At 30.8% G+C, this 26610-nt stretch overlaps 2 protein-coding genes across 3 annotated transcripts; one reads left to right on the forward strand and one right to left on the reverse strand.

Annotated features, from left to right (window-relative positions):
- Positions 1-3127: 3127 nt before the first annotated feature.
- LOC104881950 (uncharacterized) lies at positions 3128-16407 on the reverse strand. The gene is made up of 15 exons (XM_010663693.3): positions 16261-16407; positions 15856-15942; positions 15554-15760; positions 15294-15464; positions 14014-14157; positions 12718-13036; positions 8468-8577; positions 7840-7939; positions 6269-6381; positions 6088-6174; positions 5793-5993; positions 5314-5481; positions 5183-5236; positions 4475-4618; positions 3128-3493 (listed from the first exon to the last, which is right to left on the reverse strand). Exons 1-15 carry the CDS (start codon positions 16405-16407, stop codon positions 3128-3130), a joined length of 2418 nt encoding a protein of 805 aa, XP_010661995.3.
- A 1423-nt stretch (positions 16408-17830) lies between these two features.
- Positions 17831-25150, forward strand: LOC100255167 (beta-amylase 2, chloroplastic). 2 transcript variants are annotated; one of them, XM_002274576.5, is made up of 9 exons: positions 17831-18339; positions 19531-19608; positions 19894-20097; positions 21371-21565; positions 21860-22024; positions 22251-22511; positions 22636-22854; positions 23576-23795; positions 24814-25150. In XM_002274576.5, the coding sequence occupies exons 1-9, from the start codon at positions 18064-18066 to the stop codon at positions 24858-24860; spliced, it is 1665 nt and encodes a 554-aa protein (XP_002274612.2). In that variant the 5' UTR covers positions 17831-18063; the 3' UTR covers positions 24861-25150. The 2 variants fall into 2 exon arrangements, with proteins under 2 accessions (XP_002274612.2, XP_019081344.1); XM_019225799.2 differs by lacking the exon at positions 19531-19608.
- The last annotated feature ends 1460 nt before the right edge of the window (positions 25151-26610 follow it).

Consider the following 26610-nt stretch of genomic DNA (forward strand, 5'->3'; position numbering starts at 1 on the left):
GTTGAGATCTAATTTTCATCAAGTTAGATTGAAAACCTAAATTTTCATCTAAACTGATTTTTGATTTAGCTTTAGGTCTAGATCTAATTTCTCTTCAAATTAAATAACTAATCCAAGAGATCAATTTGAATTATATATTCAATTCATCTTAAATTATCTTCCGATAATTCACACAATGCAACTATTCAATCTCATCAAATCTAGCATTAAGAATTTGATGAATCCACCTAGCTTGCATTGTAGTAATCATCCAAGACAATTTGAAGAGAAAAATCCCCAAATTTCAATTAATCAATCAATTGGATCAAATTACCTTTGCAATTCAAGCTCAATTCTCTAATTCACCATAGATCTTGCCTCTAGATCCTCCCTCCTCTAAGAAAAACGAGATTTAGCCACTCATGCTTGGAGATTTGATCTCACAAGACATGTTTGGCTATCGAGAAAGTAAGAGAAATTGAAGGAAAGTGAAGAATTATATAGAGAGAAGAAGTATGAAAAGTTCTACAATTAGAAAATGTATCAAAAGTCTTTAAATGAGTCGATCATGTTTCTATTTATAGGCCAAGGTCAAGTGGACACTTGGCATCATCTAAGAGGTCTTCCAGAGGCTTCTTCATCAAGGAATCTAGAGAAAATGCATTTTCGCACGAGTCCCTAGCAATCTCGCATGATGGTGCGAAGTGGAAAGTCCATCAGCTTCATTTTCATCTTTCTGGAGCGTTTCACATGACTGTGCGAAATTGCTTTTCACTTTTCCCTTAGTATGCTGCAGCCAACACTCATTATATTTCATTTCGCATGACTATGCGAAAATTTCGCATGGTCATGCGAAATCGAAAAACATGCTTTTCCGACTCCTCCTTGCAATTTTTCCCATTTCTTCATTTTTAATCCATCTCCACCACCTTCAATTAAGCTCCAAAGCTTGGTCCAAGTGCATTTCCTCTTCTTCTTCATCCACATTATGTACCTTCCTCCATTCCATTTTCCATTTGTCTCTCCATGCTTCAAAAATCACCTTAAAATACCTCCAAAACTCAACAAAGAACCATTAGTATCTCTTGCAAGGGTAGCAATGTATTACTTGGGCATATTAGGCATAATTACTACTCAAAAGGTGTGAAACTCATGAAAGTTAGTATCTAAAATGTGTGGTTTTTGAGTAGTAATCAGATGGAAACCTGATGCTCCAGAGTTTTTAGGCGATTGTGATGGGTTATGTAGTTTGGTCCTCAGGTGGCTGCAAGACCTTCAACCCCATAAGGATTTTACAGTTAAAGGAGTATTTGTTGAATCGGTAGCCAATTCTTGATGAAAATGAAAGCAACCGGAAGAATCATATTGCCTGCTCAGTCCATTCATCTTATTAAGAAGCTTTTATAGTGGAAGAAACTGGTATTACCTGCTTAGTTGAATAAGTCATACCTTGGGACCAGCTTACCACCATCAACCCTACGTCACCAAACCCATCATACCCCTATCCTTCACTAGCTTACCCTCATGCACCTGTCACAGCCCACATAGTCACCCATCACTTATCGTCCTTTCTAGCCTAACACAACCCACACAACCACCAAGCAGCCTTCCTAGCCTGTCGTAGCCCACACAATTACTAAGAAGCCTCCCTAGCCTGTCACAGCCCACACGGTCCCCAAGTAGCCATTTTGCACCCCGAGCCCCCACTTCTGCATGGCCATGCATGACCACCCTTCTAGTGCACAATCCAACGACCACATGTTGATATCTTAATTATTCATCTTTTGGTGTCATAATTCCAATTTTTTTTTTTTAAAAAAAAGTCTGTTTTCAAATAATTTTTAAAACTCAAATTTTCAAATAATTTTCAAAAACTTTGATTTTTAAATTTAATTTTCAAAACTTCAATTTGACTTAATTCTCAAAACTCCAATTTTCAAATAATTTTCAAAATTTCAATTTCTTTCAAATTTAATTTCCAAAATTCCAATTCTTAAATTTAATTTCAAAAACTCCATTTCTTAAATTTAATTTTCAAAATTCAAATTTCTTTCAAATATTAATTTCCAAAATCTCAATTCCTAAATTTAATTTTCAAAACTCCAATTCTCAAAAAAATTTCGAAAGTCCAGTTTATTTCAAATTTAAATTTCAAAATTCCAATTTCTTTTAAATATTAATTTCCAAAATTCCAATTCTTAAATTTAATATTCAAAACTCCAATTTTCAATTAATTTTCAAAACTCTAGTCTTCTTTCGAATAGTTTTAATTCCACTTCAGTTTTTCAAATATTTTTTAATTCTACAATTTTTCATCATTTATTTGGGTTTTAGGTTACCAAAAATCCCGATTTTAATAAATTTGTTGTCATTCTTATTTTGGCATGCACTTGTACAAATTTTCTTTGATTTTCAAATATTTTTTTCATTTTCCTTGATTTTTAATAAGCATGAATGAATTTTCGTAACTCTAGAAACAATGGAATTTATGAGATTAATTCATGCAAAATCAATTGGGCTTTGGTGGGGGCCCTATATATGAGTTTTCTCTTCTAATTGCCAACTGTTATATTTAATTAATATTGCTCGATCTTTGTCTTGCTCTTTGATATGCATATGATTATTTTATATTTGAACTAACCTTGTTTCCATGATAGCGCACTATTACTTACTGTTAAGGTACGATTTCATTCCCACTTTGATTATTTTTATGCATGATTCGTTCTATTATTTGATCATTTCGTTGGTATCCATTGATTTCTTTATCAATTGTCACACTTGCTTCACCTTATTTAGTATAAACCCGTTTTTAGGGACTTAGAGGGGTGCTACGACTCACCACCGTACCTTCCTAATAGGTAACCTGACCCCCAGACCAGACTCGGTTTTTCGCAGACCTGTTTTTTTTCCTTCGGAAGTCACATTTAGAATTTTTATTTCTTATTTTGTTTTTTCCTTAAAAAATAAAACAAAAATAAGTGACAGCTTCAAGTCTTTTTCTAAAAATCATAATTTTTCACAAATAAATAAAAAATGAGTTACGTTGTCGAGTACGAACGCATGTGAAAAACACAGGTCCACAGAATAGCTTCATTATTTTAATTATTTTGGAAGCTGAAAATAAAGATATAGAGGAGCCAAATTCATTCTAACACTGTCCACCAGGCCCTCCAAACAAAAATGTAATACCCCAAAAACCACCACGATTAATGAGAGGACCAACTTTATAACACCCAGGACTGTCCGCAAGAACAGACATGCCCTTATCTAGAATATCTTCAAAAGCCCCTCCATCCTCGTATTGATACTTAAGCGCCCTCATAAAGCACGCGGCACCCGCTCCTTCCTCTGGAAAATGGCCACTGCCCATGGGGGGGAAAGGCTGGCTTGGGCTGAATACTTCTCCTCCCCAATATAGCTCTCTGGCAGCCCCAAAGAAACTAAACAGTTGTTTAGGCCAGTATCCGAACTCTATGTCAGCTACAAATAACCACCAATGACCTGTTTTTGGATCCTAAGAAACACACACAGAAAAAAGAAAGAAAAAAAAGTTTGTCAACATGTTTGGGAACTGTTGCTGAAAGTAGTTTTTGTTGTTTAGAAGAGAAAAACATTTTTTAAGTCAAGAAAATGTCTGGCAAACTTTTAACTGAAAATAGGTTTTTAGAATGTCATGAAATTAAGTAATTTTTTTGGGATAAATTTGAGGTGTTTTTTTTTATAGCATGGTAAGAAATAAAGAATTTACTTATAAATGCATATTCCTAAAAAAAACAAAATACAAAATACAAAACAAAACCAAAAAAAAAAAATTAAAATTAAAATTGTTTTTCATATTTGAGTTTCCAAATAGATTATTTTTCCTAAAAAATGAAAATAAGTTAAGAGTCTTAAAGGGTGTTTGATAAATTAACTTTCATGACTTAAAACGACTTAATAAGTTAATGACTTGGCGTTTGTTTTTTTATTGAATATAAAAGGTTGAAATATTTGGTTTTTTCTATTTAACTAAATTACCTAAGTTCAATTTAATTATGTTGATTGATATTAATATATTGTTTCAAATATTTTAATTTTTTTTATTCAATCAAAAAACAAAAACTACTAATTTATATCAATCTCAATTTTTTTATTAGCTTAATTTGAGATTTAAATAAGAATAAATTAATTATTTTGATTTAATACTTAAAATCAATTCTAATTTTAAATTATAATGTTAGGTTATTTTATCAAATATAATTAATTTATATAATAATTAAAATTAAATTATTAAGTCATTAAATTAATTTAGAAAGCACCCCCTTAAAAAAATTCTTTTGGCAATTTCTCTCCTATTTTCCTTAGGATATTTTTTTCTTAACTTTTTCATGGCATCAAAGTTCAAAACAAAAAATGATATTCCTTTAATGTTTTTATTTTTTATTTATTTATTAGTTTTCCGAAAAGTAAAAACATTACTTCAAGAGAGATTAACAAATCATGAGGATTTACCAACCTTGGATACCCTCATTTTAAGATCATACTGGGCGCCACGGTAGGTAGAAGAGGGAAGTGTAAGGCCCAGTGGAAAGTCAGGGTTAGTTAGGATAAACCCTGGACAAAGAAGATCATAGCAACCGGTTGTCGCACCATTATCTGCCTGCAATAATAATATCAAAACCAAATCTGGTTAATAAAGATGATTTTAATTTTAAACCAAAGTCCTAATTTAAACTACACTTGCTTCCCATGAAGAAAAGAAAATTTAGGTTATGTTTGATAACTGTTTTCGAAAACAGTTTTGAAAAATAAATTTTGACTTGTTTTATAAAATAAAAATTTATTTGAGAGTCTGAAATATTTTTAACATGTTTTTAATATTTTTAAAAATAATTTTTATATTCAATGCTTTATTTTTAACTATTTTATATACTTATATAATTATTTTTTTAAATAGTCTTCAAAAAATAAGTTAAAATAATAAAAAAATATGTTTTCTATAATATCATATTTTCTAGTTGTTAAATATGTTTTTTTTATCAAATATATTTTTTTAAATAAAAAACTGTTCTTGAAAACAGTTATGACTTTTAGTCTATAAAAAAATGAAAATTAAATTTTTTTAAATCTTATAAATATTGAAAGCGTTTTCTAAAATTACCATCAAACAAACTTTAATATTTTCTAAAAACTAAATGTAAGCTCACAAATTTCAAAAGCTTACGGTCCAATATGTAAACAAGTGAGTCTTGTTGTCACCATATCTTGGCTCATACACCTGCAATTTCAAAAGAGTGTTTTAGATATATAAAATAAAGCAGTTGAGATTAAGAGGCTAAGATTCAAGATACTTACTGTCCACCCCACAGATATGTCAGAGACATCAACTCCACCAGCGAGATAAATTAAAGTAGTACTAGCTTGGTCCGGTGACGAAAGTGTAGGATTGTATATATTCAAGTAGCTTTCGATTCCATAGTACTCTGGAACTAACAAGTCCTTATTTGTATGTATCTTTGCAGACTGATGCAGCAAAATACCACGTTAGTAATTGATTCGAGGTTAAGAACTTATAATCTAACTTAGGAGGTGTTTGTTTTTTGACTTAATAGAAAAAGTTAAATATTTTGGCTTTTTCTATTCAGCTAAAAATAACTTATTGATACTATCCAACATAGCTAAAGTGAGCTTATTATCAATAAGTTTAGTTTAATGATGTTGGTTGATGTCAATAAGTTACTTTTAGCTAAATAGAAAAAGCTAAAATATTTGGTTTTTTCTATTCAGCCAAAAAATAAACACCACCAATGGTAAAAATTTAAATCCCAGATTACTCGAAAAACGTTTGATTCTGGGGCAAGTGGATGACTATTGTCAGCATATCTTCTGGTACGCAGTTTCGAAAAAGCTTGGGCTCGTATAAGATCTTCCTTCTGTGTTCTTCGAATTGGAACTGTTCCAATTGGGCACCCTATCCCTTTGCCCAGTACCGATGGTGACTCCTTTTCTTTCACAGATCTCGGATCAAATGTTATCTGTTTGAAAATTAAACACAATAGTCAGTGCTTAAAATCTGATGGAAAAGTATTCGTAAGGTATGATTCACTTGAATATCAACGTAATAACTACCTGAACTTCATGATTTTTAAGCAAAGGATGATCCAATGATGGCTGTTTGTGAATGTCCACGCAATTAAAAATTTCACCATTGTCTGTCTACAAATAGAAAAATTACCCATTTAAGAATCGCTAACACCAACTCTAGACAAAGTAATTAAAAGGAACACTAAGAAAAAAAATTTATACTTACTTTAATGGTCTTAACACCAGGCTTATTTAAAATCTTGAGTTGTCTTTCAAGCTCCAGATCTTCTTCTCTTGAAATGCTCCAAACTCCATTAATATCAACAACAATCAAAAGAACTAACACACCATAACAACTCATCATCTTTTTGAGAGCCATCTTTGTCAAGTGTTTACCCATGTTTGCATGTAGTATATATATAGAGTGATAATATAATAATTTGATTTACTCTTTTGGCAATCATTTGAAGATAATATGAATGGATAATTTTGTGCTCCTTATATAGAATATAAATTTAAAATATTTTCATCAAAATAGGTTTCCATAACATCTTCTACAAGTTAAAAAAAGAAAAAAAAAACCATCACAAATGTTTTTTTTTTTTGAAGTGTTTTTCAACATTTAAAAAATATTTTTTTGAAATTACCTTTTTTAGTACGACAAATTTGTTGATTTACTAGCTTGATTAGTACATAAATAATGAGGGATTGTTTTACTAAAAATATTGCTCCAATAATAGAATTATTAAATCATAATACCCAAAAGAGTGAAATTTTGTTTATTTACTTGATTAGAAAAATGTTAAACAAGTATAAAATTGAATTGAAAATATTTTTCCAATCATGAGAGAGCTTGTGGCAAGTGGGTAAGCATTTTTTGAAAAATGAATGGATGATTTTGTGCACCATATATGGAATTTAAACATAAAATAAAAATATTTTTTATTAAAATAAATCTTATATTTTCTTCTTGTAACTAAAAATAAATAAATCAATCTACTATTAATTTTTTTTTAAGTTTCTTTCAAAATTTAAAAATTATATTTTTTAATTACCTTTTTTTTTTAGTACAACTAATGAGAGACAAATTTATTTATTTACTTTCTTAATGGGATTGCATTGAAAATATTGTCCCAATAATAAAATTAATTAAATCATAATATCCAAATAAGTATATATATTATTTTCTTATTTATAATACAAAAAACTTGCAAAGTATTCTTCATATTTGAAATTTTGCTTAAAATATCTTACTAAATAAATAAAAGTACCTAAAATTAATTTTGAAAAATAATGTGTTTTTAGAATAAATTCTCAAATAACTATTTTTATGGAAAGTTTACTAGACCTATTTTCCAAACAAGATAAGTTTTTGCCTATTTTGCGATCTTGAACCATTTTGATATTTTTTCTATTTGTTTTGATGTTTTGAATAAAACAACTTGTGTGGGTTATAATTTCAATTTTTAGGTATCTAAAAATTCATGGTGTGTTCACCCATGGCCTAATCTGTAGGGACTACCCCCAAACGCCCATGTGGCAACTCCGCATAGCACCCCTCCATGGGATACGTGGCACATCAACTCTCTATCCGGATTCCCTCAGGGGGGCATACGGCACTCTCAAACCCGCCATCCGGACCACCCTCTCTCTTGTCCGAACATATTGTCCGAACCCAACGCTAGCAACTTAGCCAAAAGCTTTGGCCGCGAAACGCGAGCCATCCTAGTCTACACTGCCAGAAGCACTTTTGATGGGACCATACTGAGTCACTTCAGATAACATGTCACAGCCTACATTCCGCCGCCTGCAGAGCGAAAAGACAGGAATGACGGTAAGTCATCATCCCCACGATTTCTGACAGCCGCTTGCAGAACAATGATGGCTCTGCCACTACCTCAGCGTCATCATGACAAGCCAAAAAGTCTTCCCACCATTAAAGGGGATAGAGCTTCTAACACTATAAAAGGGCCCTCATGCGAGGAGAGAAGATAAGCTTTCTTGCTTAGTAAAAAATGAGAAATTGAGTATCATAAAGGAGGCTAACAAAACCATCAGAGGGTGTGTCCGGACCCCCCGTCCGGACGTCTTTTGCAGGTTGATTGAAGCGGGTATCATCTTCAATTGAAAAGGCGCATCCATCTGGCAACTACGGTGGCCCGGTGACGCGAAGCTTCAACATGATCCTAATTTTTAGGTATCCAAAATTAGTTGCATTTAGCTCCAGCTTTTGGAGGTTTAAGTTTTCTTGGAGTTCGAGTGATTGAAACTCTCGATTTCTTTCATTTTCCTAGTAGCCAAACGGAGGACTGATCCTTTTTTTTATGGCGTTTTCTTCCGCTCATTTTTTCCAGAGTGTGTGGCCTCTAAATGCTCATTCTAATGTTGCGAGGGCTTGGTTATTGCCACCCGTGGTATCACATACCCTATCAGCTTCTCGGAGACTCTCTTCTCCATTCTTGATCTCAGCACAGTACAATTCGCGTCGCTTAAACGGAGATTTCGTATCATCTTCTGTTCGTTCTCCGATTTCAACTAAGGTGACAAACGAAGGAAAGAAAACTAAGGATCATCCTATGGATACTGTTGATGATAATAAGGTGAAGTTATACTTTTCTCTCTTTCATTTTCTAGATTTGTTTTTAACATTTAAATATTAATTTCTTTGAGATTCTTTTTTTTTTAAATAATGATTTAATTGATATGTGCTAATCTTTTTTGAGCAATTGCAATTTGAACTCCCGGTCTTTTCAATTTGAGATGGCAGAAGGTATCTATGGTGATTATATAGTAATATTTCATAGTTCTGAAAGAGCCTGAAGGTATTTGTCCTATGATGAGGCGAGGTAAAATTGTGAATATGTGAATTTTAAAGATTTTCAGAGTAAAAAATCTACAAAAAAACTTTTATTCAACCTCTATTTTAGAGTTTGAGCAGAGTCTTTGAGATCTATGGAGAATGTCTGATGAGAGCCTCAGACCTAGGTGTAGGAGCATTTGGTAACTTAAGCCTCAAGTCTGTGCCCCAAGCTCGAGGTGATTTCCTTAGGCCTTTCGTTGAGGTGTTGTGGATCCTCAGGATGCTCCTGGAGTAGCCTAGTGGAACATATGGTATTTATTGTGTTTGTGGTATTAGGACTTGTTTTAGTAAACTGTGAAGTATGAACCTAATTTGATTAAGTTGTTTAACTATAAACTTTTATTTTTAGACTGTAATGATAATTAATATATTTTGTTGTTTTTTAGTAGTGTTTGGGATATTGTTAGTTGGTGAGAACTCTATTGTGATGTATATGTAAAAAAAAAAAATTCAAAAATGTTTTGGTTGACTGCCAGCGTGGAATAGGAGGAACCTTTTGAGTTAAATCTTTGATTTTGGGTCTTAGGCCAAATTTTGAGTCGCTCAGAATTTAGGTCGTGACCCTCAATCTATATGCCTCATTGGTTTTAAAACCATAATACTCACATGTAATGCCAACGAGGTCTCGATACAAATCCTTGCAAAGAAAAAGAATAATTCAAAAAAGAGTAGAAATGTCCTAGAAATGAAAGTAAAACTACAGTAAAATTGGTAGTTAGAGAGAGGTGTGTAAACTTGTTAGGACAGAAAGAAATTGATGTGAATGATGTTAATTGGTAGAAGAGTTTGAGCAAAGGATGATGATATCAACAAAAGAAAGAGTGGTTATTTTTAGAAATTATTACATAGAAATCATGTTATTAGAAAAATGCAATGAAGTGTGCAAAATTAGTGATTTTTGGTATTCTTGTAGATTAAGGTGTTTGGAGTTCGAGAAATTTTTGAAGAAAATGGAAGTGATAGGGCTTGACTTGGTGCTATTCCAATTGAAGTTGAATGTTTATTAGAGATGACGTTGACTGATTTATTCAACATGATTATAAAAACTAGATCTTTTTTATTCCAAAAAACCTTTTATAGAAAAATTCAATATGATTTATTCCAAAAAACGAGACCCTTGAAAATGGAGTTCATTTCACTCTCAAAACGCATTCTAAAAGAAATCCAAAATTTCCTAAAAGAATCGATTTTTTTTTTTAATTTATCCAAATATGAAAAGGGAATGATGGCCTTCTTAAATACATTTCTAATGAAAGTACCATTAAAAACAGTATATATAAATCATTAAAAACATGATAAAAATTGACTCCTAAAACCGAAGAGAATTTTGGTAAATAAAAAACAAAAACTTTATAATTTTTTTTTCTTTATTCCAATATGTTTCTCATATAATATAGTAAAACCCTTATAAAATAATACTCTCGGAATTAAGAGAAATTATTATATTAAGGAGGTTATTGATTTATCAATAAATGAAAAATTTATTAATTTAATGATAAATGAATATTTATTCATTTATAAAGAATAATATGTTTCTACTTTACATAGAAGCCTTAGAGACTATTTAAAAAAAATTATTATTATTAATTATAAATGATAAAAAGACTTCTAAAAATAAGAGGTGTGGTTCTGGATCTGAATTTTTTAGATGCGTTCATACTTGAAGGTGAAACTCATTTTTATTTGTGAAAAAATAATTTTTGAAAAAGTTGAAATCGCCACTTATTTTAGTTTATTTTAAAAAAAAATAAGAAAAATTCTTTATTTGTAAAAGACGTTTTTACGAGAATGAATTAAGAAAATGAACTTTTTTTTAATACATTTCATACAAAGGCCTTTTAATGATGTTGGGGATAAACGTATGCCCAAGATCCAATCTATCATGTAATCAACTTTAGTTTTAATAAGGTATTAATTCTTTATTTCATTATCATATATGTTTAAAATAGTTTATATGATAAGGTCCTTGATTAAAATTTGAAAATTGTTATCATGATAGAGATTATGATAATGAGAAGCAATTCTTTTAATAATTTTAATCTAAACTGTTCTTGATCATAGGATTATTGTCAACAGGATATCAATAATTCAGATAGATCAATATATATGTGATGGTCTTTATTGGATAAAGATTGATATATCTCATTTGTTAAATTACATATATAGATGATGCACATGTAGATGTGATCATTGAACTGACTCAACTGAGAATTTCTAATGGTTATCTTTACCTTAAATTGTCAATAGGAATTTCTCAAGAAGAAATATAATAATTTTCTTTGACCTGAGATTATCAAAGTAATTAACAAGTTATTTATTATATTTTAATCCCGGACACCTAATGCCTTAGGGCACTAGTTGAATGGATATTGGATATAATTAAATACTTGTAGAATTAATGATTAATCAAGAAGGAATCCATCAACTCGTGGTAATGAGTTTGAGCTCTATGATAAAAATAAGACCTTGGCCAAGGGCAATTGAATGAATGAAGAAATGAGTTTCTTAAGTCATTCACTAAATAAATAATGTGTTGACTTATTAGAGTTTGACAGTAATACCATACTCTAGAGTTAGTCCAGAGCTGTAAATGATGGAAGGAAATATTACATTATTCTTCTACCGGTTCTTGAAAGTAAAAGATATTACTTCATACTATCTGGACGTTAAGGAGTGTTGCTAGACGCCTACCTTAATTAGTAAATTGATTTGATTAATTTACTACCAGCTTAGTAATGAACCTACGGGGTCACACACAAACGAGTGTTTTAATCTTTGCAAAGAGCTATTTATTATTATTTGATAATTAAATTAGAGAATTTAATTTTAATCAAATAAATAAATATGTTCTATGTGGAATATTATTATATTCTTTGCTAGCACCAAGAATATAATTAATATAAAAATAAAATAAAATAAAATAAAATATTTTTCTTTGGACGTGGAAGTTAGTCCACGAGAATGTTTGCTAAACATTTGCAAACATATGGGTACATGCAGCAACTTACAGGAGGGATGTGGGTTTTGTTTTTAACTTACAAGACTTGGTCAAAGTGTTTTTCAAATGCTATTGAAAATAGCAAAAGAAAAACAAATGGACCAATAGAATCTCTTAGTAGCCCAAAAAAGAAGGAGGACACGATAGAGATAGATTAAGTGATAAAATCAAAAATCAAATTAGTTGAGTTATCTTATCACTTAAAACAGAATTTGTATCGGATATGCTATATAGCATACATACACAATCTGAATAAGGATCGATCTATCTTTATCCTCCTTGTTATTACGCCAAAGAAATACAAAGTGTTGTTCTATTTTATTAAGTTCCGCGTATCAAAGGGTTGATAGCAAAGATTAATTTCGGTGTGGATACACGTAGATTCTTCATACAATTGGAGAAAAATTTTATGCTTGAAGAACTGATATCCAGGTTATTATTTTAAAGTTTTTGATAGCTGCAGTATATTTTTGAATGCAAAATAGATCAATTTTCCGTTGTATGTGTTATAAATTTATTTTATAACCTTACAAATGATTCATGAAAATATTATTATTTTATTTATTAACTTATTACATCACCCTCGAGGGAACCAAAAGATTTTATTATTTAAGTTAGGTTATTAAATTATTTAATATTCATTTATTGAAGTTTTATAGTACATAAAATAAAAGAGTATAATAAACAATAGGATTAAAATATATTAAAAAAAATAGCTTCATTATTTTAATTGAATTGGAAGTTGAAGATAAAGATATAGAGGAGCCAAATTCATTCTAACATTGTCCACCAGGCCCTCCAAAAAAAAATGTCTGACCCAAACCACTATCAGTGAGAGGACCAGCTTCATAACACTTAGGATTGTCCGCAAGTCTCGAAATGCCGTGTCTTTCAACATCCACAAATATCCCTCCATCCTCGTATTGATACTTAAGCTTCCTCATATAGCATGCGGCACCCTCTCCTTCCTCTGGAAAATGGCCACTGCCCATGGGGGGTAAAGGTTGGCTTGGACTGAATACTTCTCCTCCCCAATATAGCTCCCTGGCAACCCGAAAGATACCAAACAGTTGTTTAGGCCAGTACCCCAACTCCTGACCATCTACAAGTAACCACCAATGATCTGTGAATTGATCCTAAGAAACACACAGAAAAAAAAAAGAAAAAAAGAAAAAAAAAAAGTTATGTCAACATGTTTGGGAACTGTTGCTGAAAGTAGTTTTTGCTGTATAGAAGAGAAAAACATTGTTTAAGTCAAGAAAATGTCTGGCAAACTTTTAACTGAAGATAGGTTTTTAGAATGTCATGAAATTAAGTAATTTTTTTGGGATAAATTTGAGATGTTTTTTTATAGTATGGTAAGAAATAAAGAATTTACTTATAAATGCATATTCCTCAAAACAAAAACAAAAAACAAAAAAATTAAAATTAAAATTAAAATTAAAATTAAAACTATTTTTCATATTTGAGTTTCCAAATATATTATTTTTCCTAAAAATGAAAATAAGTTAAAAGTCTTAAAAGATTTGGTAAATTAACTTCACTTGGTGTCTGATATTTTATTAAATATAAAAAGTCAAAATATTTGAATTTTTCTATTTAATTAAATTATCTAAGTTCAATTTAATTATGCTGATTGAAATTAATATGTTACTTATAGTTTAATTGAAAAAATAAAATATTTTGATTTTTTCTATTAAGTCAAAAAACAAAAATTATTAATATATATCAATCTTAATTTTTTTATAAGCATAATTTTAGATTTAAATAAGAATAAATTAATTATTTTGATTTAATACTTAAAATCAATTTTAATTTTAAATTATAATATTAGGATTTTTTTTTATCAAATATGATTAATTTATATAATAATTAAAATTAAATTATTAAGTTATTAAGTCATTAAATTAATTTACTAATCACCCTCTTAAAAAAAATTGTTTTGGCAATTTCTCTCCCATTTTCCTTAGGATAATTTTTTTCTTAACTTTTTCATGGCATCAAAAATTAAAACAAAAAATGATATTCCTGTAACGTTTTTTTTTTCTTATTAATTTTCCGATAAGTAAACATTACTTCAAGAGAGATTAACAAATCATGAGGATATACCAACCTTGGATATAGACAGTTGAATCCCAGCCTGGGCGCCATGGTAGGTAGAAGTGGGAAGTGTAAGGCCCAGTGTACGGTGAGGGTGGGTTATGATAAACCCTGGGCAAAGAAGATCATAGCAACCGGTTGTCGCACCATTATCTGCCTGCAATAATAATATCAAAACCAAATCTGGTTAATAAAGATTATTTTAATTTTAAACCAAAGTCCTAATTTAAACTACACTTGCTTCCAACAAAAGAAAATTTAGGTTATGTTTGGTAATTGTTTTCGAAAACAGTTTTAAAAAATAAATTTTGAATTGTTTTATAAAATAAAGGTTTGTTTGAGAATCTGAAATATTTTTAACATGTTTTTAATATTTTTAAATATATTTTAAAAATAATTTTTATATTCAATGCTTTATTTTTTTAATTATTTTATATGCTTATATAATTATTTTCTAAAATAGTCTTCAAAAAACAAGTCAAAATGATAAAAAAATATGTTTTCTATAATACCATATTTTCTATTCTTTAAGGACAAAAAATAATTTTTAGTTGTCAAATATATTTTCTTATTGTCAAACATATTTTTTTGTTTCAAAAAAAAAAAAACAATTTTTGAAAACAATTGTCAAACAAACTTTTAGGTGGTGTTTATTTTTTGGTTGAATAAAAAAAACTAAAATATTTGATTTTTTTTATTCAGCTAAAAGTGACTTGTTAACATCATCCAACATAAGTAAAGTGAACTTATTGATAATAAGTTCACTTTAATTATGTTGGATGATGTCAACAAGTCACTTTTAGCTTAATAGAAAAAAGAAAATATTTTAACTTTTTCTATTCAGCCAAAAAACAAACACAACCTTAATCTATCAATAAATGAAAATGAAAACCTCTTAATACACATACTTTTCAAATCTTATAAATATTAAAAGTGTTTTCTAAAATTACTATCAGATAAATTTTAAAACCTATTTGACAGTGATTTTAGGAAATATTTTTACTCCTTCTAACACTCGAAAATTAAAAAAAATTTAAATATTAGAAGTAATAGAATAACTTCTTAGAAGCAATATTAAACGGAGTTTTAATATTTTCTTTTCCCTCATTGATATTTTCTAAAAACCAAATGTAACCTCACAAGTTTTAAAAGCTTACGGTCCAATATGTAAATAAGTGAGTCTTGTTGTCACCATATCTTGGCTCATACACCTGCAATTTCAAAAGAGTGTTTTTAGATATATATATAAAATAAAGTAGTTGAGATTAAGAGGTTAAGATTCAAGATACTCACTGTCCATCCCACAGATATGTCGCACTTGGCTTCATCAAGTCCACCAGCCACATAAATTAAAGCAGTAGTAGATTGTTCCGGTGACGAAAGTGTAGGATTGTATACATTAAAGTCGCTTTGGATTCCATAGTACTTTGAAAGGGACAATGCATTTGTATATAGCTTTGCAGACTGATGCAGCAAAATACCACGTTAGTAATTGATTCAAAGTTAAGGGCTTATAATCTAACTCAGTGGCAAAAATTTAAACCCCAGATTACTCGAAAAATGTTTGATTCTTCGGCAAGTGGATGACTATTTTGAGCGTATCTTCTGGTACGGAGTTTCGAAAAAGCTTGGGCTCGTATAAGATCTTCCTTCTGTGTTCTTCGAATTGGAACTGTTCCAATTGGGCACCCTATCCCTTTGCCCAGTACCGATGGTGACTCCTTTTCTTTCACAGATTTCGGAGGATGATTAAATTTCATCTGTTTGAAAATTAAACACAATAGTTAGTGCTTAAAACTTTGATGGAAAAGTATTCGTAAGGTATGATTCACTTGAATATCAACGTAATAACTACCTGAACTTTATGATTTTTAAGCAAAGGATGATCCAACGATGGCTGTTTGTGAATGTCCACGCAATTAAAAATTTCACCATTGTCCGTCTACAAATAGAAAAATTACCCATTTGAGAATCGCTAACACCAACTCTAAACAAAGTGATTAAAAGTAACAATAAGGTGGTGTTTGTTTTTTGGCTGAATAGAAAAAGTCAAATATTTTAACTTTTCTATTCAGCTAAAAGTATCTTATTGATACTAACCAATATAATTAAAGTGAATTTATTATCAATAAGTTTAGTTTAATAATGTTGGTCGATGTCAATGAGTTACTTTTAGCTGAATAGAAAAAGCTAAAATATTTGATTTTTTCTATTAAGCCAAAAAACAAACACAACCTAAGAAAAAAAAATTTATACTTACTTTAATGGTCTTAACACCAGGCTTATTTAAAATCTTGAGTTGTCTTTCAAGCTCCAGATCTTCTTCTCTTGAAATGCTCCAAACTCCATTAATAACAATAAAAAGAACTAACATACCATAACAACTCATCATCTTTTTGAGAGCCATCTTTGTCAAGTGTTTACTCTTGCATGTAGTATATATATATATATATATATATATATATATATATATAGAGAGAGAGAGAGAGAGAATATAATAATTTGATTTTATCTATAAAAAAAATCATTTAAAATATTGTGCTCCTTATAGAAAACAATATTGTACCCATGTTGGCAATCATTTATTGAAGATAATATGAATGGATAATTTTTTGCTCCTTATATCTAATATAAATTTAAAATATTTTCATCAAAATAGTTTTCATAACATCTTCTACTAGTTAAAAAAAAAAAAAAACCATCACAAATGTTTTTTTTTTTTTCAAAGTGTTTTTCAACATTTAAAAAAAATTATTTGAAATTACCTTTTTTAGTACATGAATGAAATTATTGAAAATATTGTTCCAATAATAGAATTAATTAAATCATAATACCCAAATGAGTGCAAATTTGTTTATTTACTTGCTTGATTAGAAAAATGTTAAACAGGTATAAATATCATGAGAGATTGAATTGAAAATATTTTTCCAATAGTAGAATTAATTAAATCATAATATCCGCTTGTGGCAAGAGGGTAAGCATTTTTTGAAAAATGAATGGATGATTTTGTGCACCATATATGAAGTTTAAACATAAAATTAAAAAAAAAATCTATTAAAATAAGTCTTATATTTTCTTCTTGTAGCTTAAAAAAAAAAAAATCTACTATTAATATTTTTTTTTTTTAAGTTTCTTTCAAAGTTTAAAAAATATATTTTTTTAATTACCTTTTTTTAGTACAACTAAGAGACAAATTTATTTATTTACTTTCTTAATGGGATTGCATTAAAAATATTGTCCCAATAATAAAATTAATTAAATCATCATATCCAAATGAGTATATATATATATATATATATATATATATATATATATATATATATTATTTTCTTATTTATAATACAAAAAATTGCAAAGTATTCTTCATATTTTGAATTTTTGCTCAAAATATCTTACAAAATAAATAAAAGTACCTAAAATTAATTTTGAAAAATAATGTGCTTTTAGAATAAATTCTCAAATAGCTATTTTTATGGAAAGTTTACTAGACCTATTTTCCAAAAAAGATAAATTTTTGCCTATTTTGCGATCTTGAACCATTTTGATATTTTTTTTTTCTATTTGTTTTGATGTTTTGAACAAAACAACTTATGTGGGTTATAATTTCAATTTTTAGGTATCCAAAAATTCATGGTGTGTTCACCCATGGCCTGATCCTGATCCAAATTTAATGGGCTGGACAGGTTTGGGCCCACAATTTACAAAACAGTGCTGACCTGTGTCAACAAGAGCCTAGCCCATAGTTGGAAAGTGAGTGTCATATCTGTAATTTTAGTGAAAAGAGAGGGTATTTTAGGATTTTTCGTAGGCCTATTATACTCACCAGAAATAACTATCTTGGATCCCGTAACCCCTGTGACGAGTACCTTTCCCCGCCACTTTCTCTCCTGCTTGGCTGGCGAGAAAGCGTGAGAAAACGAAAGAAAATGAGAGTCAACTGGGGAAATTAGTTACATTTAGCTCCAGCTTTTGGAGGTTTAAGTTTTCTTGGAGCTCGAGTGATTGAAACTCTCAATTTATTTCATTTTCCTACTAGCCAAACGGAGGACTGGTCCTCTTTTTTATGGCGTTTTCTCCCGCTCATTTTTTCCAGAGTGTGTGGACTCTAAATGCTCATTCTAATGTTGCGAGGGCTTGGTTATCGCCACCCGTGGTATCACATACCCTATCAGCTTCTCGGAGACTCTCTTCTCCATTCTTGATCTCTGCACAGTACAATTCGCGTCGCTTAAACGGAGATTTCGTATCATCTACTGTTCGTTCTCCGATTTCAACTAAGGTGACAAACGGAGGAGAGAAAACTGAGGATCATCCTATGGATACTGTTGATGATAATAAGGTGAAGTTATACTTTTCTCTCTTTCATTTTCTAGATTTGTTTTTAACATTTAAATATTAATTTCTTTGAGATTCTTTTTTTTTTTTTTTTAAATAATCTTTTTTGAGCAATTGCAATTTGAACTCCCGGTCTTTTCAATTTGAGGTGGCAGAAGGTATCTATGGTGATTATATAGTAATATTTCATAGTTCTGAAAGAGCCTGAAGGTATTTGTCCTACGATGAGGCGAGGTAAAACTGTGAATATGTGAATTTTAAAGATTTTCAGAGTAAAAAATCTACAAAGAAGCTTTTATTCAACCTCTATTTCAGAGTTTGAGCAGAGTCTTTGAGATCTGTGGAGAATGTCTAATGAGAGCCTCAGACCTAGGTGTAGGAGCATTTGGTAACTTAAGCCTCAAGTCTGTGCCCCAAGCTCGAGGTGATTTCCTTGGGCCTTCGGTTGAGGTGTCCTCAATCTGTATGCCTCGTTGGTTTTAAAACCATAATACTCACATGTAATGCCAAAGAGGTCTTGATACAACGCCTTGCAAAGAAAAAGAATAATTCAAAAAAGAGTAGAAATGTCCTAGAAATGAAAGTAAAACTATAGTAACAGTAAACTAAAGTGTATCATAACTTTTATTTATAATTCAGGTAAAATTGGTGGTTAGAGAGAGGTATGTAAACTTGTTAGGACAAGGTTAAATGGAAAGAAATTGATGCGAATGATGTTAATTGGTAGAAGAGCTAGGGTGTGAGAGTTTGAGCAAAGGATGATGATATCAACAAAAGAAAGAGTAGTTATTTTTAGAAATTATTACATAGAAATCATGTTATTAGAAAAATGCAATGAAGTGTGCAAAATTAGTGATTTTTGGTATTCTTGTAGATTAAGGTGTTTGAAGTTCGAGAAATTTTTGAAGAAAATGGAAGTGATAGGGCTTGGCTTGGTGCTATTCCAATTGAAGTTGAATGTTTATTAGAGATGATGTTGACTGATTTATTCAACATGATTATAAAAACTAATGACATAATTGAAATATCAGTCTGATTATAATTGCAGTAATTTTTACAAGGATCCATAGCTCCACGGATCTATAGCCGATGTTTATTTCTTAATTGCATCATTGTTTTGAAAAGTTTCTTAAGATGATTCTCATGTGGCCGTTTTTTTATAAAAAAAAAAAACACTTTCTCTCTGTTTTTACAGATTGCAGATGGGCCCTTAAAGTTGCAGGAGCGTGATTTTGCTGGTACCCCATATGTTCCTGTATATGTGATGCTACCCGTGCGTTACTCTAATTCTACTCATGTTTTGTCACTATTCACATTTAGACTTTTTTCTTTTTCATCTTAAATAGGCTGTATTTATTTCAATAATTTCTAATTTTTGCCTGTTTTCTAACTCAGTGTGTAAATCACTCTTCAGAACTTCCTTTTTGTAATCTGGGATCATGGGCTGAGTTGTTTAAATTTTCATTTGTGGCATTTTTCTGTTAGTACATAATTTATTCCACCATGAAGATGTATGTTTTTTAAATATATTCTCATTTCTGTTGTTTGTGGGGAGCAGCTGAGCGTTATCAATATCAACTGTGAGTTGGTTGATCCAGATGGTCTGGTACATCAGCTAAGGATCTTGAAGTCCATTAATGTTGATGGTGTTATGGTTGACTGCTGGTGGGGAATAGTAGAAGCACACACTCCACAGGTTTACAATTGGAGTGGCTACAAGAGGCTCTTTCAGATTGTGCATGACATTCAGCTTAAGTTACAGGTGAGTAGAATTTCACCAATGCTGTGATTCTTGTTTCAGCATTCAATATCTCTGCCTATTGATGTTTCCCTGCTTTCAACCTGTATTGATAACACAATGTAAAACGTGCATTAGGGAATTGATTTATGTTAAGCATTTTAGCAAACCAAGAACATTTCTCCAAATGTTATATTTGGCTCCAATACCCGCTCCTAGGTTGGTAAAACTCAAGTACAAATGATAGCTCCAAAGGAATCCATTTTATTCTGATGCAGACAGTCTTCTAAGAGATGAAAATGGACAATGGGTAAATAGATTCATTTCCAATCTGGGTATCTGCACAATGATACAGGCATATCTTTTTGGTCCTTGTGATGTGATTTAAGATCACTTAGAGGTCCAGGTATCAAAAAATCTTAGTAGAAACAGATTGCTACTAGTCATTAACCATTTGGAAAAACCTGTCAGTGGACTGCTGTGGTTCCCTTTTGAAATCTCACTGGGAATGGAATTGCAGATTAAAGTGTTTACATAGAGAAGCTACCAACTGTGCACCCGTTTGGCAATCCACTCTGAGGGTCTGGAACAATGCCTTTCTTTGTTGCCTGTGTAGCGTTCTGATATTAGAAAGCCTTCTGAGACATGACTGTAGGGGCTTTTGGTCATCTTTGTTGTTTGTTGCTTGGCCAAAACCAGAAAAAGGAGGTTAAAACCCAAAGGAGCAGAAGCAGCAGCAGGAGATTTCTTGGCAATGGATATGGTGAGAATAGAATACATCAGTTTGTATATTGATGAGTGCTCTCTCAAAGAGCTCAAGAGTATGGGATTTTTATGCTTGCAGAAGTCCCAAAGGGTTGAATTGGACTGTAGGATCAGCAAAAAGTTTGGAACAAGAGTGTTTTTATTAGAGAAGAAAGGGAAGCTTGAGATCAAAACACATCCCCAGCCTTCTGTTTACCACCCAGCAGGTCAATGGCCTGGATGTCAACTTTTGAAATCTTAGGAGTTTATAAGATTAGAAATATAATTAAATAATTTTTTACAGTCATGTCATCAGCAATTTAATCTCCTTTAGTAACTGTGAAGGTCTAGAACTTGTCATTGGCTAGCTGAATTAGTGTTCTTGAATTGAGTGGATTTGGAGATGGATTATAGAGAGCACTGTTATGTAAGAACAGTAATAGCTTAACATCAACGTGAATAATTAAACTGTTCATTATTTGGATATGTTGCTTCGTTAATTATTTGAAATACAATTGCCAGTTTTTTTTTTTAACACCTGGAATTGGCATAGGTTGTTATGTCATTTCATGAATGTGGAGGCAATGTCGGTGATGATGTACATATTCCACTCCCAGAATGGGTTAGAGAAATTGGTCGAAGCAATCCAGATATTTTTTTCACTGATAAGGAAGGAAGGCGTAACCCTGAATGCCTCTCTTGGGGAATTGACAAGGAGCGGGTTTTAAAAGGCCGAACTGCAGTTGAGGTATTACATTCTTATATGATTGTTCAGTTGTATTTGTCCTTTTCTATGTAGGCAATAAATTTGGAAATGTCTGTGATTGTACCTTTACTAAAATTGTCCTATTTTAGACACTCTCACCTTTTTCTTCTTCTTTCCTTTTTCTTTTTTCCCTCATGAAAGATGACATCACATGTGGCTGAACAACCGAGTTAAAAGCTTGTTCTATTTGATATTGCTCTTTATAATTTCAAATATTCTACTGTTTTTCATTGTAATTAACCTTCCAGTGTTTTATTTGTTATACATCCTATGTAGGTTTACTTTGACTACATGAGAAGCTTCCGGGTTGAATTTGATGAGTTCTTTGCAAATGGAATCATATCTGAGATTGAAATTGGACTTGGTCCATGTGGGGAGTTACGATATCCGTCTTATCCTGCAAACCATGGTTGGAAATATCCTGGTATTGGTGAATTCCAGGTGATATTTTGATCTAGCATTGAATAAAAATATCATAGATGGCTGAGAGCATATATCGTCATTATCAAACAACCGTTGTATTGCTTAAGCAGCATACCTATTATATGATAGTCCTCCAATATACTTAGAAATCATGACTTTCATCCATTATCATCTTTTCGCTTGTCATTTTTCATTATAGCCTTGCAATTCTTCTATGCATTGATGCGACTAGTTCCTTTTGTAGTGTTATGACCAGTACTTATCAAAGAGTCTGACAAAGGCAGCAGAGGCAAGGGGTCATCTATTTTGGGCTAAAGGACCAGATAATGCAGGTCACTATAATTCCCGTCCACATGAGACGGTCTTCTTTTGTGATGGAGGCAAGTATGATAGCTACTATGGTAGATTCTTCCTCAATTGGTACTCACGGGTTTTGGTTGATCATGGTGATCGTGTACTTGCTCTAGCCAATTTAGCTTTTGAAGGCACTTGCATTGCTGTAAAGGTGAGTCAACCTGGCAGGAGTTTTGTTCTTTATAAGATAGATGAATATTCTAATTGCAAACTGGACATTACATTTTCTTGTCTCTGCTATAAACAGTCTTTTCTATATTTTGATTGATGAGCAGCTATCAGGTATTCATTGGTGGTACAAGACAGCCAGCCATGCTTCTGAATTGACTGCTGGGTTCTATAACCCATGTAATCGTGATGGCTATGCTCCAATTTCAGAAATGTTACAGAAGCATGGGGCTGCTCTGAACTTCACCTGTGTTGAATTACGCACACTGGACCAGGAAGAGGGCTTCCCAGAGGCACTGGCAGACCCAGAGGGTCTAGTTTGGCAGGTGAAAATTTTTTATTTTACCATATTTTTTCAATGCATTTTTCTTCTGCAATATCATGTAGGATGAGAAAAGAGCTCCTAACACTACATATATATCAGACTCCTCCTAACTCTCTATGTAATAGTCTGTTTCCTCCTATCAAGATATTGTAAGCTTTGGGCCTAATGGACCCCAACAACGTTAAAATACATAATCCACCACATATGTAGTGTTAGGAACTTCTTTCTCCATCCAATTGGAGTGAATGTGATATGTCATATCGCATAGGGGAATAAGTTCTTAATACGATATATGTCGTAGACTTTTGTTAACTATATAAATGTATTTTAAAGCCATGAGTGGACAATATTCACATAGGAGGCAACGGACCATTACAAATGGTATTAGACCTAACCCCAATCCCTGTATGAAACTGTCTATTTGGCTCAATCCCTTGAGACATTGTGTCTACATGTATATATAGTGGACTTCTCTTAACCATATAGATACATTTTGTTTGAGTGGTCCCATAATCCCATGGGACGTTATGGCTGTATACACTATATATATAGTAGACTTCTTTAATCATGTAAATGTGTTTAACTAAGCTCAAAGGAGACTATATTTGACATGATGTGTTTCAAAGTCATGATGCCCTATGGGCTTTGAAAAGACAATATCTATATGAAAGCGGGTCATTATAAACTTTTGTTTTGTTTATTGAAGATTTGCTTTTATTCAGGTGCTGAATGCTGCATGGGATGTCAGCATTCCAGTTGCTAGTGAAAATGCTCTAACTTGCCATGATAGAGAAGGCTATAACAAGATACTAGAAAATGCCAAGCCCTTCAATGATCCTGATGGGAGGCATTTATCTGCGTTTACCTACCTCAGACTCAGCCCGGTTCTCATGGAGACGCACAACTTCACGGAGTTTGAACGATTTGTTAAGAGGATGCACGGTAAAAACACAACCCTTCTCTTTTAGTAATACCTTTTGCGAGTAAGAGGGACATCCACTAATCTTGAAATTGGTTGCTTTTGTGGGTTATTTTAAGAGTCAGTGATTTTGAGAAATTTTGAAGTACTTCCTAATGAATTGGAAGCACTTTTTCATGTGTTTGATAAATTTTGAAAATCACTTTTAAACGTTTGCAATGATTCTTTCAAAAACCTTTTATATATATATATATATAATCCAATATAAAAAACACTATCAAAAATCATGATTTTTTTTTTTTTGGTTATCAAAGATTATCATTTTTCATTACCATATCAAAAGATAGTCACAAATTACAAAATACCATCAACTAATAGTTATATTGGTTATAATTCATGTTTTTTTATTACTAGGATGTTTGGTTAAATTTAATATTTATTACTTAATTATTTATTTAAGTTGATTTTAAGTTAAAATATTTCTAAATTGTTAACTTAAAACTTATTACTTAACTTTTATTGTAAATATTAAGGTTGTTAAGTAAAGATAACTTAAAATTTATTCATCATCATTAAATTTTCATATTTACCTTCATTAATTTTAATTAATATTTATTTTCATTAATTTTAAATAATAAATTTATTTGTTAAATATCCATAATCAATATATTGTAGGTAGAATGATGGAAGATTAAAAATAAATTAATTATTTTAATTTAATGTTTAAAATTATTTTTAATTTTTAAGTTTTTCATTTACCAAATCCCCTGTTAGGCATAGTATTTTTTTTTATTTGATATGATGTGGTATTTAATGAAATAATTTAGGTTATTAACTCATATGAAGGTTTCATTTACCAAACACTCTGTTAGGCATAGTATTTTTTTTAGTGCTTGTAACCCTATTCAATTGTCCAACTTTTACTATATCCATGCCATGTGTCTGCTAATGTAATGGAATGATACCATGTATTTTTCCTGAGTTTTAATATGGTGATATATTGATAATCAGGACTGACACTATTCTCCTTTTCATTTGCAGGGGAAGCGGTTCCTGATCTGGCATGTGTGACACAGCCCACTACTTAAAAAAAAAAAAGAAGCTGCTGATATAAGCATGGAAGACACGTCTAACGAAGTCTATTACGGCTCGCATACTTGCAGTTGCATTTCAGGCAAGTCTAGTGGTCATTTTCGGAATAGAAAGTCGAATTGATGATCACACACTATATCATATTACAAAACTCCTCTGTATGGCGTTCCTAAAACTGATATGAAATGTGCCGTTCCCGGCTGAAGAAATGGAAATATAATCAAATCATGCCATCATATAAGAAAATCAAAATTCTAATAAAAATTTGAGTTTTTATTTTCATAAATGCAAATTTTATTTTATTCATAATAAATAATTTAGCGTGATAGTAAATGAAAATTGAAATAATTTTTTATTCTCATGGTCAAATCAATGTGTAAATGGATTGCACTTGTTGGAATCCGTGCAACGATTAATGATAAAAATTAAAAAATGAGAAAAAAAACACGTAGATTTAATGTAATTCGACTAATTGACTATGTCCACGGGAACAAAGAAGAAGATATTTACTATGTATCAAATTATGATTATATAAAATAATATTTATAATAAGTCTTAGGTAATGAAATTCCTAAAAATACCCTTAAATTATATTGCCCAAGGGCGTCCTGCACCCCTTAATCTATCATTCATCCGCAATAAAAAAAAGTACAAACCTAAATGTATGAGCCACATACTACAACACCACAAAATTTAGAAAAAAGTTGAAAAAAAAAAGGAGTTATATCCTAATGTAGGTATGTAAAATGAAAACAAGGATTTGGTGAGTGATTTGACGAACTTTTTATATCAGTGGACACGGGCTTTTAATATGAAATGACATTTTAAAAAAAACAGAAAAGACTAAAAAGGGCCTATTTTGGGGGATTTTCGTCTGTTAGTGGAGAAAGAATTTCCTAGGTACCAAACAGGCCCTTGTCGGGAGAATCAACAATAATATCAAAACGACTTGTTCTTGGGATGGGCTTCTATTTCTAAAATCGAGTTTTCCTACTTAAGCCATTTTTCTTTCGTGTTTTAATAAATTTTAAATCAAAAGTCTGGGATGAATATTTCCAATGATTCTTTCTGATAAATAGGTTATGCGAAGAATATAAGTAATCTAAGATCAAAATCATATATATATATAAAAAATGATATTACAAGTAATGAAGTTTGAAAAATGTGTAAACATGTGGAATAATATTTTTAAAAGAAAAATAAAATAAAATAGAAGGAGAGAGTATTAAATTTAACTATTTTCATCTTTAAAAGTCTCCCTAAAAGTCAAATCGTTGCAGTTAATTCTCGTGAAAAGTTAACAGTACATTAACATGTTGACTGGCATGACATGCATATGAGATGTTTTCCCTAACAACTCCGTCTCTGATTTTCATGCTTTTCAAATATTTGCACATCACAAACAATGTAATAATATATTTCATTTTATCTTTAGAAGAAGTTAACAATGATTGTATTTCAATTTGAAAAAATAAAATAATGAGAGTGAAATTGTGTTAAAATAAATAAATAAATTATAAATTTGGGTATAATAGAGAAATTCTTAAAAGTATTTTTGCTATAAAAAATAATTTGGTTTTAAAAAGCTATTTCCCTAAAAATGATTGTCAAATCGTTTTTAAAATTAAAAGAAATTTGTTTTGAAAAAATAAAAAAAATCTTTTTAAGAATAATTTGGAAATTTCCTATGGATTTTTTCGTATTAGTGAACAAGGTTTTTAATTCTAAAATGACATGTAACAAAAG

The sequence above is a fragment of the Vitis vinifera genome, chromosome 15 (assembly GCF_030704535.1).
Source record: "Vitis vinifera cultivar Pinot Noir 40024 chromosome 15, ASM3070453v1".
In the NCBI taxonomy this organism is placed as follows: Eukaryota; Viridiplantae; Streptophyta; class Magnoliopsida; order Vitales; family Vitaceae; genus Vitis; species Vitis vinifera.